We start from the raw sequence: 17500 nt of genomic DNA, 5'->3' as shown, positions 1-17500 counted from the left end.
GTAGGCTTCTGAAAGAGAGAGAGAGAGAGACAGAGAGAGAGAGAGACAGAGAGAGAGAGAGAGAGGACTTACCCTGACAGGAAGGTGAAGCACATGGACACACGTACAGTACACGTGCTACTCTGCTCTCAGGTCAACACACGTGTTCAGATAATAGAACCAAATTTAGAATCAATATCAGACTCACATCAGACCTGATCAGATTCCACACATTTTTCACTCTGTATTCCATCCTGTTATATATTTCATTTATCCGTTCCTGTCAACTTCTCTGAGCCTCAGCCTCGAGGTTTGACTTTAGTATTTTATATAACCGTATTGCACTTCCTGCTTCCTGTCGTACCTGCTAACTCTTTACTGACAACACCGGCTAATTGGCTGAGAGACAAAAGCGGAAGCCTATAAAATGGACGTGTCGCTCAGCTCGGTGTCTGACTCGCCGTCTGACTCGGCGTCTGACTCGATGCTGATGCTGTGATGTCTATAATAAATCAAACATGATACGTCATGGAGGATGTCATGAGGAAGCGGAGACGCTGTTACTAACCCGAGGATGATTATTTTCCCCTTATAGCACAAGACTGAGTGGTTTATTTCTCACTGATAGCACTGTGTTGCTGAATTCTCAATAGGAGAGGAGAGAGAGAGAGAGGGAGAGAGAGAGAGACAGAGAGAGAGAGAGAAAGAGAGAGAGCGATAAAGACAGAAGGAGCAGTTGTACAGAGCGAGAGACTGAAAGAGAGACAGGTACAGTAGAGAGAGATGCTGAGAGGAAGACAGTTTTAATGAATGTCACAGAAGGAAAAAGTAGACAAGACCTCCAAGGACGGCCGCTGTCAGATCTTTGAGTGTGATGTAGAATGAACAGAGAGGAGAAGAGAAGAGAGATGAGAAGAGAGGGGAGAGGAGAGGAGAGGAGGAGCGGAGATGAGAGGAGCGGAGACCAGGACAGAGACCTGAAAAAACATCATTAAAGCAGAGATAAGCTGAAAAACTCAACAGCGAGGAGGACGAAGGAGGACGAAGGAGGACGAAGGAGGATGAGGCAGAGCTGAAGAGCAGCAGGAGGGAGAGGTGATGTGCAGCACAAAAGGAAAAAACGAAAGCAGCCGTAACAATCTCAGGGCTTTACTGATGATGACAGCGCTAAGAGCAGAGAGAGAGAGAGAGAGAGATGCTCTAATAGTACAACCTGCTTTACATACATATTTTTGTGTGTGTGTGTGTGTGTATACTCTCTGTGTGTACATCTCTGGAAAATTGTCCGTAGTGTGTGATTGCGTGAGTGAATGAGAGTGTGTGTGTGTGCCCTGTGATGGGTTGGCACTCCGTCCAGGGTGTATCCTGCCTTGATGCCCGATGACGCCTGAGATAGGCACAGGCTCCCCGTGACCCGAGGTAGTTAGGGTTCGGAGTGCCAACCCATCACAGGGCACACACACACACTCTCATTCACTCACGCAATCACACACTACGGACAATTTTCCAGAGATGCCAATCAACCTACCATGCATGTCTTTGGACCGGAGGAGGAAACCGGAGTACCTGGAGGAAACCCCCGAGGCACGGGGAGAACATGCAAACTCCACACACACAAGGCGGAGGTGGGAATCGAGCCCCAACCCTGGAGGTGTGAGGCGAACGTGCTAACCACTAAGCCACCGTGACCCCGTGTGTGCACCAGTCAAAAATAAATAAATAAATAGATAAATAAATAAATAGTAAGAGAAAGATGATGACACAGTGTGACACAGAGTGTGAGAGTGTGTGTGTGACGTGAAAGGAGACGTGTTTACGTCTGACTCCAGCGTGAGGGGTGTTTATAGAGCAGAGTCCAGCGAGTCCTGTGCAGGAGCCACAGTGGCCTTTTATACCAACGAGTTCGACACTGGCAGGATAATCAGCTGCTTCCTTTCACTCTGATCCTCGCTCGTCGTGTAGGACTGTGTGGAATTAACCAAGGTTTTCCAACAAAGAAGTGACGTTTATTGTCTGTTTCTGCTGCACGGGAAGCATTAAATAAATAAATAATCCCCCGAGCAAGGTTGGAAAAGACACAAGCGAATGTATTTCATTCCTAAAGTCACTTTTCATTCGTCTGTCTTCTGTTCATGTTCTCAACGTGATAGCTTGATGATAGCTTCATGCTAACAAGAATAAATAAATAAATAAAAATGAAATGTGTTTCCTCGCGCTAAAATTCACCACACTGTCCTTTTAAATTTCTGTCAGATTGTTTATGATCATGTTGCTCTTCGGCTTCAAAGTGTCAAGAATTCAGTCGTGATTTAGAACGGATTCCGTGAAGAAGTTCGGTATAAATAATAAATCTGGTTGTGGATGTTCCGGATGTTCCTTCTTTCCGTTTGTATCTAAGCATCATTAAAAAACAGCGTAAAAGGTTTTACGTCGTCAATGAAACAAACAGATCAGACGCGACATATGGCGGCGTTTCTGAAAGCGAGTGTTGAGCGTGGAAGCAGACCAGAGAATTCAGAGCAGCGATGTAAAACGCCTCATGGCTTTATGTTGATGAATGCCAAAGCTGGATCATTAGCATGCAGGAGCATCTGTTAGTGGCTCAGGCATCCTGCTGGTCCCCATAATCCCCTTAAACATGCCCACAAAGCACTTTAATCCTGACTCAGATCTAGACGACTGTCTCCACTCCGCTCCACTCTACTCCACTCCGCTCCACTCTACTCCTCTCCGCTCCACTCTACTCCTCTCCGCTCCACTCTACTCCTCTCCACTCCACTCGACTCCACTGCACATGACTTGACTTCACTGCACTCGACTTCACTACACTTGACTCCAATTGACTCCACCCAACTCCACTTAACTGCACTCGGCTCCAATTCACTCCACTCCACTCCACTCGACTTCACTCTACTTGACTCCACTCGATGCCACCCCACTCTATTCCACTCCACTCCACTCCACTCAACTTTCCTCAACTCCACTCTACTCTACTCAACTCAATGCTACTCGACTTCACTCCACTCAACTCCACTTGACTCGAATCCAATCTACTCCACTCCACTCGACTCCAATCTAATTGACTCCATTCAACGCCACTCCACGCCACTCGACTCCCCTCGACTCCACTCTACTCGATTTCACTCCACTCTCAACTCCACTTGACTCGACTCTACTCCACTCGACTCCAATCTAATTGACCCCATTCAATGCCACTCGACTCCCCTCGACTCCACTCTACTCGATTTCACTCCACTCTCAACTCCACTTGACTTCACTTGACTTGACTCCACTCGACTCCACTCAACTTCACTTGACTCGACTCCACTCCACTCAGACTTCTGTCAGACTCGGAGTGATGCAGTGGCGTGCCAATGGCTTACTGTGCTTACTGTTAGCACCATGAATGTAAAAAATAGAAAAAAATAGAAAATATATACACAGAATTTCCACTCACTGAGAGCAAATATTTGGCTGCAACAATCACAAAAATAATACAAAAGAAATATCTACTGTACTTCTAATGGCAAGTTATATTTACAGAGCAGGTGGATCGTCATGAAGATATTAATCCTCTAAACATACACACACACACACACACACACACACGCACAGTTGCTCTGATCAATGTGATTGTCCCTGACAGCCGGTGATGATGTTAATGTGTGTTTCTCTGCAGGCCGGTGACGTGAAGCCGCTCGTTTAATAGAACATTAACTTGTAAATTAGTAGCGAACAGGTGCCGAGTTTCCCAGAGCGAACATCACGCGAACATCAAAGCGTAAACACACACCCGCTTTCACACAGCAACGGATCTACACCAGGTGGAGGACATTAGGACGCTCGCATATCCTCAGAGAGGACGACGCAGTTAAGCTAAGCTTCTTAAACCAAATTGGAATTAAGATGATGTGGTTTGCTTGTTGCCATGGAAACAATCGGCTGGGAAGATAATCACCGGGATGTCCATCATGATTTATAATTCTACTGAGAGATGATATGGAGTTCAGACCAAATGCTAAAACGGATGATTGGAATGATTTCAAGCTCCTTATCAAACAATTAAAAAAAAAAAAATAAAAAACATTCAAAACTAATAATAGTTTTTTATTGTGTATCATAGAAAAAGAATCACGATATGATATTTGTGTCGTATCTCTCAGCCTATAGGGTTCTGTAGCATGAGCATGTGATGACGTAAAAAACACAGATTCCAGGATGCTATACACTTCAGTTACTTGTTAGCTACATTAGCATTCCAACTCCAGCGAGAAACTCGGCTACATTCAGAAGCCGAATTTCTCTCACGTCGCGTGAGAAATTTTTAACTCTGTACAAGCTCTGAGTCTGGTGTTGAGTTTTGAGGTCAGTCGAGTGAAGTGAAGCGTCTGATCTGATATGATGTGATTTTGGCGTTGGAGTAAACCCTCGGCTCCGGAGGCTTCTCTCTCGCTCCTCGCTCTCCATCTCAGAGGAGATGTTTGGAGGTGAGTCGATGTGAATTTATCAGTTCTGCAGCTTCCTCAGATTCTGCAGCTGATTTAATGGTTTATCAGAATTGAAGGTTCAGTTTACTGGCTGGATTTAAAACTTTTATATTTACAGCAGTTTGTGAATCATCAAGCTCTTTTCTCAGGACTGCTTCCTTCTCTGTAGCTCCTTGGAGAGTTTTTTTGTTATAGCTTTAAAAATATGCTCAGGATTACTTCAGTCAGGTCGGTTGTGTAGGTTTAATGGAGTAGGATCTGATACTTGGACCTGCTCACGAACACAAAGCTCCACCCCAGAAGCTACAGAGGTTCAATTGGAGTTAGCATGAACACAGGCGCTTAGCTCTCAGACCGTCAGACTGTCAGATCTCTCGGTCATTCACCTGATCACAAGCTGAGGTTTTACTCAGAAATGTTCCTCACACTGAACTCGTGTGACTTTTAACCTTGTATTAGTGTTCTTAGCTTTGTTGGCATTGTTGGATAAAAGATATGGAACTTCAGTCTGATTGGCTTCTGCTGCACACCAACATTCAGTGTGTGTGTGGGTGTGTGTGTGGGGGGGTCATATACAGGTGTGTGTTTGTGATTGTGATTGTGTCTGAGGGTCTCGTACAGGTGTGTGTGAGGGTCACATACTGTACAGGATTTTGTGTCTATGTGTGTGTGTGTGTGTGTGTGTGAGCATACAGGAGTGCTCGCTGTAGCCATGGAGACGCTGATGTGGAGATTAACGCATCTCTTCTCAGAATAAAGCTGTTCCCTGTCTCTGCTCTTTGATTCTCTCGCTCTTTAATCCCTCGTTCCTCTGGGAATCTGAGAGAGAAGATAAAAGGGATCAGCGCCACCCACCATCACAGAGCTGAGTGCAAACACAGGATTCCTGGGATTTCATTAACATCCGCTCTAGAGTTGTTACACACATTCGCTGTACAGATGTTACACAGTCGCTGTACAGATGTTTCATACTCACTGTACTGATGTTACACAATCGCTGTACAGATGTTACACAGTCGCTGTACAGATGTCACACACTCGTACAGATGTTTCATACTCACTGTACAGATGTTACACACTCGTTGTACAGATGTTTCATACTCACTGTACAGATGTCACACACTCGTTGTACAGATGTTTCATACTCACTGTACAGATGTTACACACTCGCTGTACTGATGTTACACACTCACTGTACAGATGTCACACACTCGTTGTACAGATGTTTCATACTCACTGTACTGATGTTACACAATCGCTGTACAGATGTTACATAGTCGCTGTACAGATGTTACACAGTTGCTGTACAGATGTTTCATACTCAATGTACAGATGTTACACAGTCGCTGTACAGATGTTACACAGTCGCTGTACAGATGTTACACAGTCGCTGTACAGATGTTTCATACTCACTGTACAGATGTTACACAGTCGCTGTACTGATGTTACACAGTCACTGTACACTGTGTAACAGATGTTACACAGTCGCTGTACAGATGTTACACACTTGCAGTACAGATATTACATATGATGTACAGATGTTGCACACTCGCTCTACAGATGTAACACACTCGCGCTACAGATGTAACACACTCGCTCTACAGATGTAACACACTCGCGCTACAGATGTAACACACTCACGCTACAGATGTAACACACTCGCTCTATAGATGTAACACTCGCGCTACAGATGTAACACACTCGCTCTACAGATGTAACACACTCGCTCTACAGATGTAACACACTCGCGCTACAGATGTAACACACTCGCGCTACAGATGTAACACACTCGCTCTACAGATGTAACACACTCGCGCTACAGATGTAACACACTCACGCTACAGATGTAACACACTCGCTCTACAGATGTAACACACTCGCTCTACAGATGTTACACACTCGCTCTACAGATGTAACACACTCGCTCTACAGATGTTACACACTCGCTCTACAGATCTAACACACTCGTTCTACAGATGTAACACACTCGCTCTACAGATGTTACACACTCGCTCTACAGATTTCATGTTTTTAAACAAACATCCTGTATATTATGTTATGTTATAATACATCTGTCGAACTAGCATTAATCCTGTATATAATAGCTAGCCTTCTGTAAAGCCAGCTAGCTAGCTGGATTTTTTTATACATGTGACATTTTTGTGACAGTATTTTTATATGTGAAGTGAATTATCAATGTTTAAAACATTAAAAACTGTGAACAAATTGTATGTACAACACAACCGCCACTAGGGGCAAACTCCCAGCTAAAGAATCCGCTAACACGAGTGTGCTTTTCTGTTTTATATCAAGTTTTCAAAGTAACTTTTTTTCACCCTGAGCTGAAATGCATCTTTTATTCCCTGCTCTCACTGCAGCTCTGACCTGCTCACCTTCAGCTTCATGCAGCAAAATCAGATCCACCAGCGTTCAGAGTCTCACACCAACACCATCCTGAAATGTGTGCAGTGTTTCTGAGTCGGAATTTAGAAAAACACAATTCACTGAGGCATGTCTCGTCCTTCACACTTACTGACCTGAGAGAGCAATCATAAGCAGCACCAGATATGCAAGTGGTGCATCATATATGAGGGGTTTTTTGTCAAACTGTCAACCCTTAAAGGTTCTTGGCTTATGTGTCCACTATGTGGAGAATTCTAAGGAGAGCTCTGTGGAGAACTATGTGAGAACTCTGTGAGGAACTCTGTGAAGAGCTCTGTGGAGAACTCTGTGTGGAGCTCTGTGTGGAACTCTGTGAGGAACTCTGTGGAGAACTCTGTGAAGAGCTCTGTGGAGAACTCTGTGTGGAACTCTCTGGAGAACTCTGTGAGGAACTCTGTGGAGAATTCTGGGAGGAACTCTGTGGGGAACTCTGTGAGGAACTCTGTGGAGAACTCTGTGTGGAACTCTGTGGAGAACTCTGGAGGAACTCTGTGGAGAACTCTGTGAAGAGCTCTGTGGAGAACTCTGTGTGGAACTCTCTGGAGAACTCTGTGAGGAACTCTGTGGAGAACTCTGTGGAGAATTCTGGGAGGAACTCTGTGGGGAACTCTGTGAGGAACTCTGTGGGGAACTCTGTGAGGAACTCTGTGGAAAACATGGAAATTAATAAAGAAATCAATCACATAATTCAGTTCAGATCTTTGGAGCTTTCTTTGTTTTTCTGATTTTCTTTTTCTGACAAATTTAAATATTCCACCAGAGTTCGTCTCGCAGCTCTTTGGTTGACATTTTATCTCATTAAATGTTCATGTCGCTAATAAATGAGATAGATTTAGTGTTTGATCAGCGATTTGTCCTGAAGGGAGAAAAGGAACATTTTGAAATGTCTGAATGATTGAAAGTGGTGTTTAGAAGTGCTGTAACTGTGCCCTCGGATCCACAAGGAGGTCATCCTTCATCATCATCATCATCTCTCTCTCTCTCTCTCTCTCTCTCTCTCTCTCTCTCTCTCTCTCTCTCTCTCTCTTTCTCTCTCTTTCGCCCACAGCCCCAGAGAGACTGAAGGATGTTTTGCTAGCAGCCGAGCTGTTTATGGCTCAGAAATGACAAGGAATTATTAATGAGGAGGTGCAGCAGAGTTTGGCTCAATGCTTCTGTCTCCCCAGCTGTAGCTTTTATATGTGGAGCAGCGTCTTAGAGTACATCCTGAACTCTGTGTGTGTGTGTGTGTGAGAGAGAGAGAGAGAGAGAGAGAGAGAGAGAGAGATAGAGAGAGAGAGAGATAGTGCGTGTATGTGTGTGTACGTGTATGTACGTGTGTGTGTGTGTGTGTGAGTCACAAGCAAGCGTCCAGGATCATAAGACTGAATGATCTTATTCAGGCTTCGTTTTATTTTATTTTGTCTCAGAATCTATTTTAAAAGTGCAAAAGCAAATGATGAAGCATAATTAAGGTTACAATTAATTAAGGTTAAGGTTAAGACCGTTAACACAAGCAGCAGCTTCTGATTTTATTTCTCTTCGCTTTCATAAAAATGTCGAAAAAAAACACAAAACATAAAGAGAGGAAACAGAAAGCTACACCATCAAAACTCTATTTTTTTTGTAGATAATTAATAAGAAACGCACCCGAGGCCGTAATTCCCCTAACTAACCCTAATCCTTTCCCTCACACCTCTCAGGAGGACTTGTGTCTTTTCGCAGTAACAAACATGGTTGCGTTAGAAATAACAGAGACGGAGAGAAATTCAGCCTCCATCGTGTCGGATATATACTGTAGAGCGCGTGTAAATCTTTTCTTATCCTTTATCCTCAGGATGGTTAGTGGGTCAGAACCGATGGAGGACGGATGGAGTCCGTGTACTGAATGTTGACGAAGTTAATTCGCTCACTTCATTGTGGTTTATTCCTCGTGTTATTTATGTCGCTTTGTAGAAGCCAACGTTCTGTTTTCCTATTTAAGCTTAGACAAAAATTTATCAAGAGTAACTCCTCCTAGGGCTTTCGAGCCACTTGCACCAAATTCGGATATGTTGTAGACCCTGGTCTGAAGTTTGTTGCTATTACTTTTCTAAGCGATCTGAGTACCGGTACTTACGGTACCGGGTCTCAAAGTGGCCTTTTTTCCCATAGACTCCCATTATAAACTTTGGAGGTTTATAACTCAGCAAGCTTTCGAACTATCTACACCAAACTCGGCCAGCTCCTTTAGGGTGATACTCTGAACAAACTTTTATATTGGTGTACTGACTGGCCTTCCGGTTGTGCCGCAGCCCCGCCCCCAAATATGCAAAATCAAAAAACTTTTTACAACATTGACACATGACATATCAAAACACTCAGAACAATGAGGGGAACTTCCTCACGGTATTTTGATTACGTCACGTGACGTCACGTGAAAATAAAAATTTTGCACAACATAGGCATGTGATATATCAAAACACGCAGCCCAATGTGGGAACCTCCTCAAGAGTATTCAGATGACGTCACATGCTCGCCTCTACTTACCTCAAAATGTTTTGGCACCCTAGCATTCTGTCCACTTGCCTCCAAAAGTAACACTAACCCTTATGTCCACACACCTCCAAAAAGCACCAGCCTTTGCAAATACTTGCATTGTCAAAGCCGACATCAAAGTTTGTCACAACAAACTTTACAAATCTAGTTTCTGAATGAAACTTAACCACAAACCTTTTTTTTTTTTTTTTTTCCTCAGGTGAGCCACAGAAGTTTGACCCGACATTCAAGGGCCCTGTCCATAACAGGTAAAGAATCTTTTAATTATATTATATAATATAATAATATAAAATATATATATATTATATTATATTATATTATATTATATTATATTATATTATGTGTTTATCTGTGGTTAGTGCTCCAAATAACATCTGTATTCATGTTAAAATTGAAAGTGGGTGTGGCCTACACCAAAAACCTCCATCTCATAATCAATCTCTAAAATATTTCACACCTTGCACTAAATTAATATTTACCTCATTATAAACTAAAGAGTTAAGGTATGAAATGATCCGTTTTATATCTTCTACAGAAAAAGCCGAGTGTGTGATAAAGAAACGTGTACGTGTGTGATAAAGAAATATCTGTATTTGTGATACACACTGACTGTGCCATCGTTAAGGGCAAAAAAAACCTCAGATAGAGAGTGGAAGTCTGCTAACTCGGTCAGAGCGACAGGGAGGCGTTAAATAAAAAAACGAGAACGTCGTTAGTCTCGTGTCCTTAATTACTGCTGACAGCTCAGCAGGACTGAGATGAACTCCTGCAGTGTGGAGTTAACTCTTACAGCAGGTCTGTTCACATGACAAACAGGTTATTTGTGTGATCGTATCGTGGACTAAACACAATCCTGGCTTTATGTAGTTAGAGGTTTCACACTGCTCCTACTTTAACACTGAATCCTGGATCTTCATCATCTGATGTTCCACACTGTACATTCCTAAACTCTGCTGTAACCTTCTTCTGATTTGCTGGTTTATGTATCAACAATCCTGAATGGATAAATCCAGCACACGACCGCTTTAAATAACGGCTCATCTCACGCTTTGACTTTATCGGTGAGGAAAAAGTTCAGGTCTATGGTTCTGCACTCGAGCAGGTTCTGTTATCTTCCTCGTGTTTTTTCTCTTTTTAAGTCGACCAGACGTTCGTACGTTCGTTCGTTGATCTCAGACCTCTGCTAGTTTTTCAGCGTGACGTATTTCCTCCTCTTTACAGCACACACTTCTGTGACGTTCGGCGTTTTCCCGTCTGACTCTATCCACCGAGCCGTTTTTGGTCTTCACCTGATACGAGGCTGAAGAGCTGTTCAGGTTCTGACTGGGTTTCTGTTGCTAAGCGACAAGCCGTGACACTCTAACACTGTTTCACACTGTACACATTTATCACAGTGATGTGGAGTTAACACTGCACCTCTACACCCAAGGGCAAAAGCGAGGTTTACAATGACGAGAATGCTTTGTTAAGTGCATTTGTTAAATGCTTTATTATCTATTAGGAAGTAGGAGTGGCCTAAAGTGTGAAAGGGGTAATCCGTTTTCTAACACATTGCTATAGTAACAGTTCGTCCTCAGGGATCGAAAGTTATCGGAAACGAATAACTGCATTAAAAAAAATTAAATATTTTCTGTGAGGAGATTTATGGAAGGAGTCTTCAGTGTCAGAGGAAAAGCTTTATTTATTTCTCACTCACTTACTCATCTTCTACTGCTTATCCGAACTACCTCGGGTCACGGGGAGCCTGTGCCTATCTCAGGCGTCATCAGGCATCAAGGCAGGATACACACTTTACGGAGTGCCAACACATCGCAGGGCACACACACACACACACACTCTCATTCACTCACACACTCTCACACTACGGACAATTTTCCAGAGATGCCAATCAACCTACCATGCATGTCTTTGGACCGGGGGAGGAAACCGGAGTACCCGGAGGAAACCCCCGAGGCACGGGGAGAACATGCAAACTCCACACACACAAGGTGGAGGTGGGAATCGAACCCCCAACCCTGGAGGTGTGAGGCGAACGTGCTAACCACTAAGCCACCGTGCCCCCCGCTTTACTTATTTATTTATTTATTTATTTATTATTTTACTTCAGAAGGAGTTTATCCTTTTTTTTGTAGCTGTAACAGTTTCTTAAGCTGCGTTTGTTTTGTTTGTTTGTTCGTTTTGTCTTATTAACTTTGAGAGAGAGAAAAATAGAGTCTGTTGTTGGAACGATGGATTTCGCACTTTTCAAGTTCTAACATTAAAAGTGACTCTAAATTTCAGAAATGTAAAGTTCTAATTGTTGCTAAATTGTCATGTTAAAGGAACAAAGCACTGGATTATCAGCTTTAATTGTATCTTCTACATCAGAGGTATTCAACTAAAATTTAAAGAGGTCCAGTAAGAGAAAATTTCTTGAAGCGAAGGTCCGGAAGATCATAATGTCTCACTAGTTAGTGTGATATATATTTAAGTAGCCTAGTAGTTGTATCAACATCTGCAAGCAATCAATACCTGACTGTCAAATCAAATAAATTCAGTACAAGTCAAAAACTAAATATTTATTATCACGTTACATAGAACTGAACATATGTGTGATTGTAGATATGTATTATGTTCTCTCATTAAATAAATAAAAGTAGGGCTACATTTCAAAATAAGAGAAAATAAATAAAATGTGAAAATTGTGTAAGTTTAAATAAAGTGCTTAACTTTCCCTTTTATATCTCAGTGAGAGAACTGAGCTCCAGCTTGCCAGGATTTTAAACATGGGCTTGAATGGAGTCAGGGCCGCCCTCATACACATGTGGAGGTGCTCATTAGTGACCCTGGAACCATATTTAGTTTGGATTATGTTCATTGTAGAGAAAGCTGCCTCTCAATTGTATGTAGAGCCAAACATGGTCAGGATGTATAGGGCTACTTCCCTCAGACCTGGGAAAGCTGTCTCAGGTACGCTGTCTTCAGATTTGAGTGGATATGTTTGTTCAAAACCTTTATGTTTTGTCTCATAATGGCGTTTCACATTGCCACTTTTAATAAGTGCCCCGGTTTCTGAACATATGACACACACTGGTTTAGTGTGAAGTGGGAAGTGTGAACAGAAAGGAGTCTGTCCATTCTGGATTAAATGTTTTCGCTGTCCACTTTTCTTTTTTTGGAGAGCGGCATTTGTTCTTTATTCTTCCTTTCTCCGTCTCAGTCGTCTGTTTCTCTCCTTTTGTTTTCTACATGTATCGCTATCTTTCTTTCATGAGTAACTTTACTCTAATTCTCTCTCGTCTGTCTTGCGCTGTTGAGTCGCAGTGTTTACTTCAGGACTGCACAGACTTGATTGGCTGAGTGGTATCACGTGGGATAGCTTAACTCGCATGAAATTGGTCTGTGCGTTTCCAATTGCACCAGTAAAGATGGCTGCACCGGTTAAAATAGAAGCGCCCTGTCAAGTTTTAAATCATAACCTTTTGTTTTGGCTGTACTGTAGGTCCGGGTCCGTATTGGACAGCTTCTGGGTCCGGACCCGGACCGCGGTCCGCCTGTTAGTGACCTATATTCTACGTAATTTCTACTTTTCTTCATCACAGTATTCGATCTTCACACACCATGATCGTTTATTTCTCATTCAGAGCTTTGAAACTCCGAAGTCTTGATGAGTTCAAACAAACGAGCGTGTGAGTGTATGAACCTGGTGCTGCAGCTTAATTATCTTTTCCTCAGGGTGTAATAATGTGGAGATTATTGCAGCTAATCAATAATGCGTGCGTTAGGATGCAATTCCTCCTCACACGAGCCCATAGATTAGCCTTCACATAGCCATGAATGACGTCTGCTCGGGTTTTAGCGTCGATCCCAGGGCTGAATCGTTTCCCTAGCGGCAGAGGCGGCGAAACCCCGAGACCTCGGACGCTCGAATTCCTCCCAGACCTGCAGGAGTTGATAAGAGCGAGGCGGCAGTTTGCTTCTTGACAGCAGGAGATGTAATTACAGATCCACTACAAACAGTGCAGCACATTTATTCTGACTTCAGTTCACGACGCTAAACCGACACAAAACTCATGAGTTGTTTGGTTTCTTGGTCTGAGGAAATTGTTTTGTTTTTGTTTTGACATTTCATACTCCAGGATGTTCACATGACTTCCTGACTGGATTTATTGCTCCTATAGACTTCAAACATTAACTATAGTTTACTGACGAATGACTGGTAGTTTTTATCCCTTTAGATGTTATCATTTCTGTTATAGCAGCTCTAAACTCTCGCTCCGTCACCTCTGGGGTTTTAGTTACCTTTAGTTATCTTTATTTAACCAAAAAAACTCACTTCTGATTTCACAAGTGCAACATGGCCAAGAAATCGGCAAGAGACACAACAAATAAAGACTCAAGACAAATAATTAAGAAATCACCAACAATTAAAGTCACAACAGTTAAACACATCAACAATTAAAGACATAAATGGACGTACAACGATTAAAGACACAAACAATTATAGACACCATTAAAGACAAAGACACAACAACAATTAATGACACAAAAAATATAGACACCACAACCATAGACACTAATTAAAGACACGACAATTAAAGACAAAACGGTTAAAGAAACATCCGTCGTGTCTGTATTGTAAGAAATAGTTAAAGGAACAGAAACACAGTTTGTCACGTTGCCATAAAACCGTAAACTCCTCAGTTAAAGTGTTGCATCTGGCTTGTACTGGAGACTCCTTCTCTAAACTTTAGATCCATATACACAACATAACACAAAACTTTGTTCTGTGTTGAGTGAAGCGCATTAACAACCTTGTGATGATTTCTTCTCCTCTGATCTCACTCTGTACTGACTCGTCTCACTGCACGCCACATATCTAATTAGCGCTGATTAGCCTGCTGTGTGCCTCACAAATCCCTCCACTGCCTCCGGGTTCTATTTATAGCCTCACCGTATGAATAGCACGTGGCCTCAGCTTTGGTTTGACCTCGTTTTATCAGGGTTCAGTCTGTACCCGAGGATCCGCAGGATTCCTGCACTCGTTAGAGTCAATCCTGGACTTTAGCTCTAGGTGCAGGTGAAGGTTTGGGGTTTATGGGGTTGGATGTTGTAGGGAAGAAAAGCAGAAAAACAAATTCTTTTAGGTCACGTGTGCTACATCTGGTCCTGGAGCTGAAGATAAAGTCACAATGAAGTGAATGAAAAAGTTATAATTTCCCATGATCATCTGCAGGAGCATCATCACTACGACTTCAGATCGTATTTTTGGTGAGAATCTGCTGGTGTGATGATGATGAGGATGAAGAAGTCAAAATACTGGTTCTGTTCTCCTCAGAATGGTGTGTGTGTGTGTACGTGTGTGTGCGTGTGCGCGTGTACATGTATGTGTGTGTGTGTGTGTGTGTGTGTGTGTGTGTGTGTGTGTGTGTGTGTGTGTGCGTGTATGTGTGTGTGTGCGCGTGTACGTGTATGTGTGTGCGTGTGTGTGTGCGTGTGTGTGTATGTGCATGTGTGTATGTGTGTGCATGTATGCGCGTGTGTGTGCGTGTATGTGTGCGCGTATGTGTGTGCGTGTGTGCGTGTATGTGTGTGCGTGTGCGCGTGTATGTGTGCGTGTGCGCGTGTATGTGTGTGTGTGCGTGTGTGTGTGCGCGTGTACGTGTATGTGTGTGCGTGTGTGTGTGTGTGCGTGTATGTGTGTGTGTGTGTGTATGTGTGTGCATGTATGTGTGTGTGTGCGCGTGTGTGTGCGTGTATGTGTGAGTGTGCGTGTGTGTGTGTGCGTGTGTGTTTGTGTGTGCGCGTGTGTATGTGTGCGTGTATGTGTGTGTGCGCGCGCGTGTGTGTATGTGTGTGCGTGTATGTGTGTGTGTGTGCGAGAGGAAGAAATTCATATTTCACGGGTAGAATACATTTTTTGTGAAAGCAAGGTCACTAAAAGACTTCCATTATTCAGGTGAGGAAGTGCACGTCTTTAACCTTTCTGCAGCAGGAAGTGTTCACTAAACGTCTCAGTGCTGAGAGAATCTCTTCAGATCAAACCACAGATCTGTTACTCATACTAATGTCCAGCAGCAGGCAGAGGAGACTGGGAACCATTACTGTAGGTATACTACTGTATGGGGGGGGGGGGCGGGAGAAGACTGGGAACCATTACTGTAGGTATACTACTGTATGGGGGGGGGAAGGAAGGGAGAAGACTGGGAACCATTACTGTAGGTATACTACTGTATGGGGGGGGGGGGAGAAAGGAAGGGAGAAGACTGGGAACCATTACTGTAGGTATACTACTGTATGGGGGGGGGGTAAGAAAGGAAGGGAGGAGACTGGGAACCATTACTGTAGGTATACTACTGTATGGGGGGGGAGAAAGGAAGGGAGGAGACTGGGAACCATTACTGTAGGTATACTACTGTATGGGGGGTGGGGGGGGTGTAAGAAAGGAAGGTAGGAAGGATGGATTGAAGGAAGGAACAAAAAAGCAAGGAACGAAGGAGGGATGGAAGGTAGGATGGAAGGCAGGAAGGATGGATGGATGGATGGAACAAACAAAAAAGCAAGGAATGAAGGAGGGATGGAAGGTAGGATGTAAGGAAGGAAGGATGGATGGATGGATGGATGGATGGATGGAAGGAAGGAAGGAAGGAAGGAAGGAAGGAAGGAACAAAAAAGCAAGGAACAAAGGAGGCATGGAAAGACGGAAAAGCAAGGAAGAAAGGAAAGGGAGAGGGGGAGGAAGGAACAAAGGAACCATGGAAGGAAGGATGGAAAACAGGAACAAAAAAAGGAAGGAAGGAAGGAAGCAAGGCGCAAAAGAAAAGGGGGAGGGAGAGGAAGGAACAACAAAGTAGGAAAAGTCCACATGTGCTCTGTTTGAGTTTAGATCATGTTCATGTGGAGATGTTTCAGGAGAAGTTCATGTAGTTTGAGATGTTCTTGTCTATGCAGTAAAGATCTAGGGGATCAAGCCGGAGATCAAAGGGACCTTCTCAACCTTCTCCTTTACTCCACAGACAACAGTCTGTCTATCTATCTATCTATCTATCTATCTATCTATCTATCTATCTATCTATCTATCTATCTATCTATCTATTTCTTTCTTACTCCTTTTTTCTCTTTTCACTCTCATTCTTCTCTTCTCTTCTCCTCTATCTCTCTCTCTCTCTCTCTCTCTCTCTCTCTCTCTCTCTCTCTCTCTCCTGCCCTTGTCAACAGTCTGCGTCTGTGGCTCTGTCCCTGGAGTTTTCTCAAAGCGCTCCATGTGACCTTGCTGTTTTGCTGTTCGCAGGCTTGATCGTTGCTTCAAAGCTTCAATGAGCTCTCTCTCTCTCTCTCTCTCTCTCTCTTTCTGTACGCTTGAATCCATTAAATTGAAATCCAGTGAAATTGGAAGGTTCCCTTCCTCCAGACTTCCTGTTAATTGTGTGTGAGCTCAGGTTGGAGTGTTATCGCTGAGTCCTGGAGGACATCATCAGTGCTGAGTTCTAAACTCTCTGAACTGAAGGAGAATCTTACAGAATAAAAATATCTGAATAATTTATTTATTCAGTCAGAGGGAGCAAGTTTACTTTGATTGCTTGTATGAAAAAATGGCAAAAAAAACCTTATTAAGACGTGACACACAACCTCTGCAATAATAACAGCAGCAGAGACTGAATCATTAAAAATGGTGAAACTTTGAAAGCGAAATTATTTCCTGGTGCCATCAAAAGTCAAAGAATTATTCAGATGGGGTCCAATTAAAGTGTCCCGGTATGTCACCTGCTTTATTAGAGTTTGTGACACTCTACACATCTTACGTGACGTTTGCTGGAGACCCTGAGAGCAGCTTTGTTACTGTGAAGCAAAGCTTGAATGGGGGAGAGAAATGAATGGACAAATTGGGGTACGGTGGCTTAGTGGTTAGCACGTTCGCCTCACACCTCCAGGGTTGGGGGTTCGATTCCCACCTCCGCCTTGTGTGTGTGGAGTTTGCATGTTCTCCCCGTGCCTCGGGGGTTTCCTCCGGGTACTCCGGTTTCCTCCCCCGGTCCAAAGACATGCATGGTAGGTTGATTGGCATCTCTGGAAAATTGTCCGTAGTGTGTGAGTGT

General features: G+C 43.3%; 1 protein-coding gene across 1 annotated transcript in view; it reads left to right on the top strand.

Annotated features, from left to right (window-relative positions):
* The window catches only part of slc44a5a (solute carrier family 44 member 5a), a 43190-nt gene that overhangs the window by 6683 nt on the left and 19007 nt on the right, over positions 1-17500 (top strand). The window contains exon 2 of the mRNA XM_060889743.1: positions 9625-9673. Coding sequence (XP_060745726.1) covers positions 9625-9673 — 49 coding nt within the window. The remainder of the gene's footprint in view (positions 1-9624; positions 9674-17500) is intronic.

The sequence above is a fragment of the Tachysurus vachellii genome, chromosome 1 (genome assembly GCF_030014155.1).
Source record: "Tachysurus vachellii isolate PV-2020 chromosome 1, HZAU_Pvac_v1, whole genome shotgun sequence".
NCBI classification, from domain to species: domain Eukaryota; kingdom Metazoa; phylum Chordata; class Actinopteri; order Siluriformes; family Bagridae; genus Tachysurus; species Tachysurus vachellii.
This window is presented reverse-complemented; position numbering and strand designations above follow the sequence as displayed.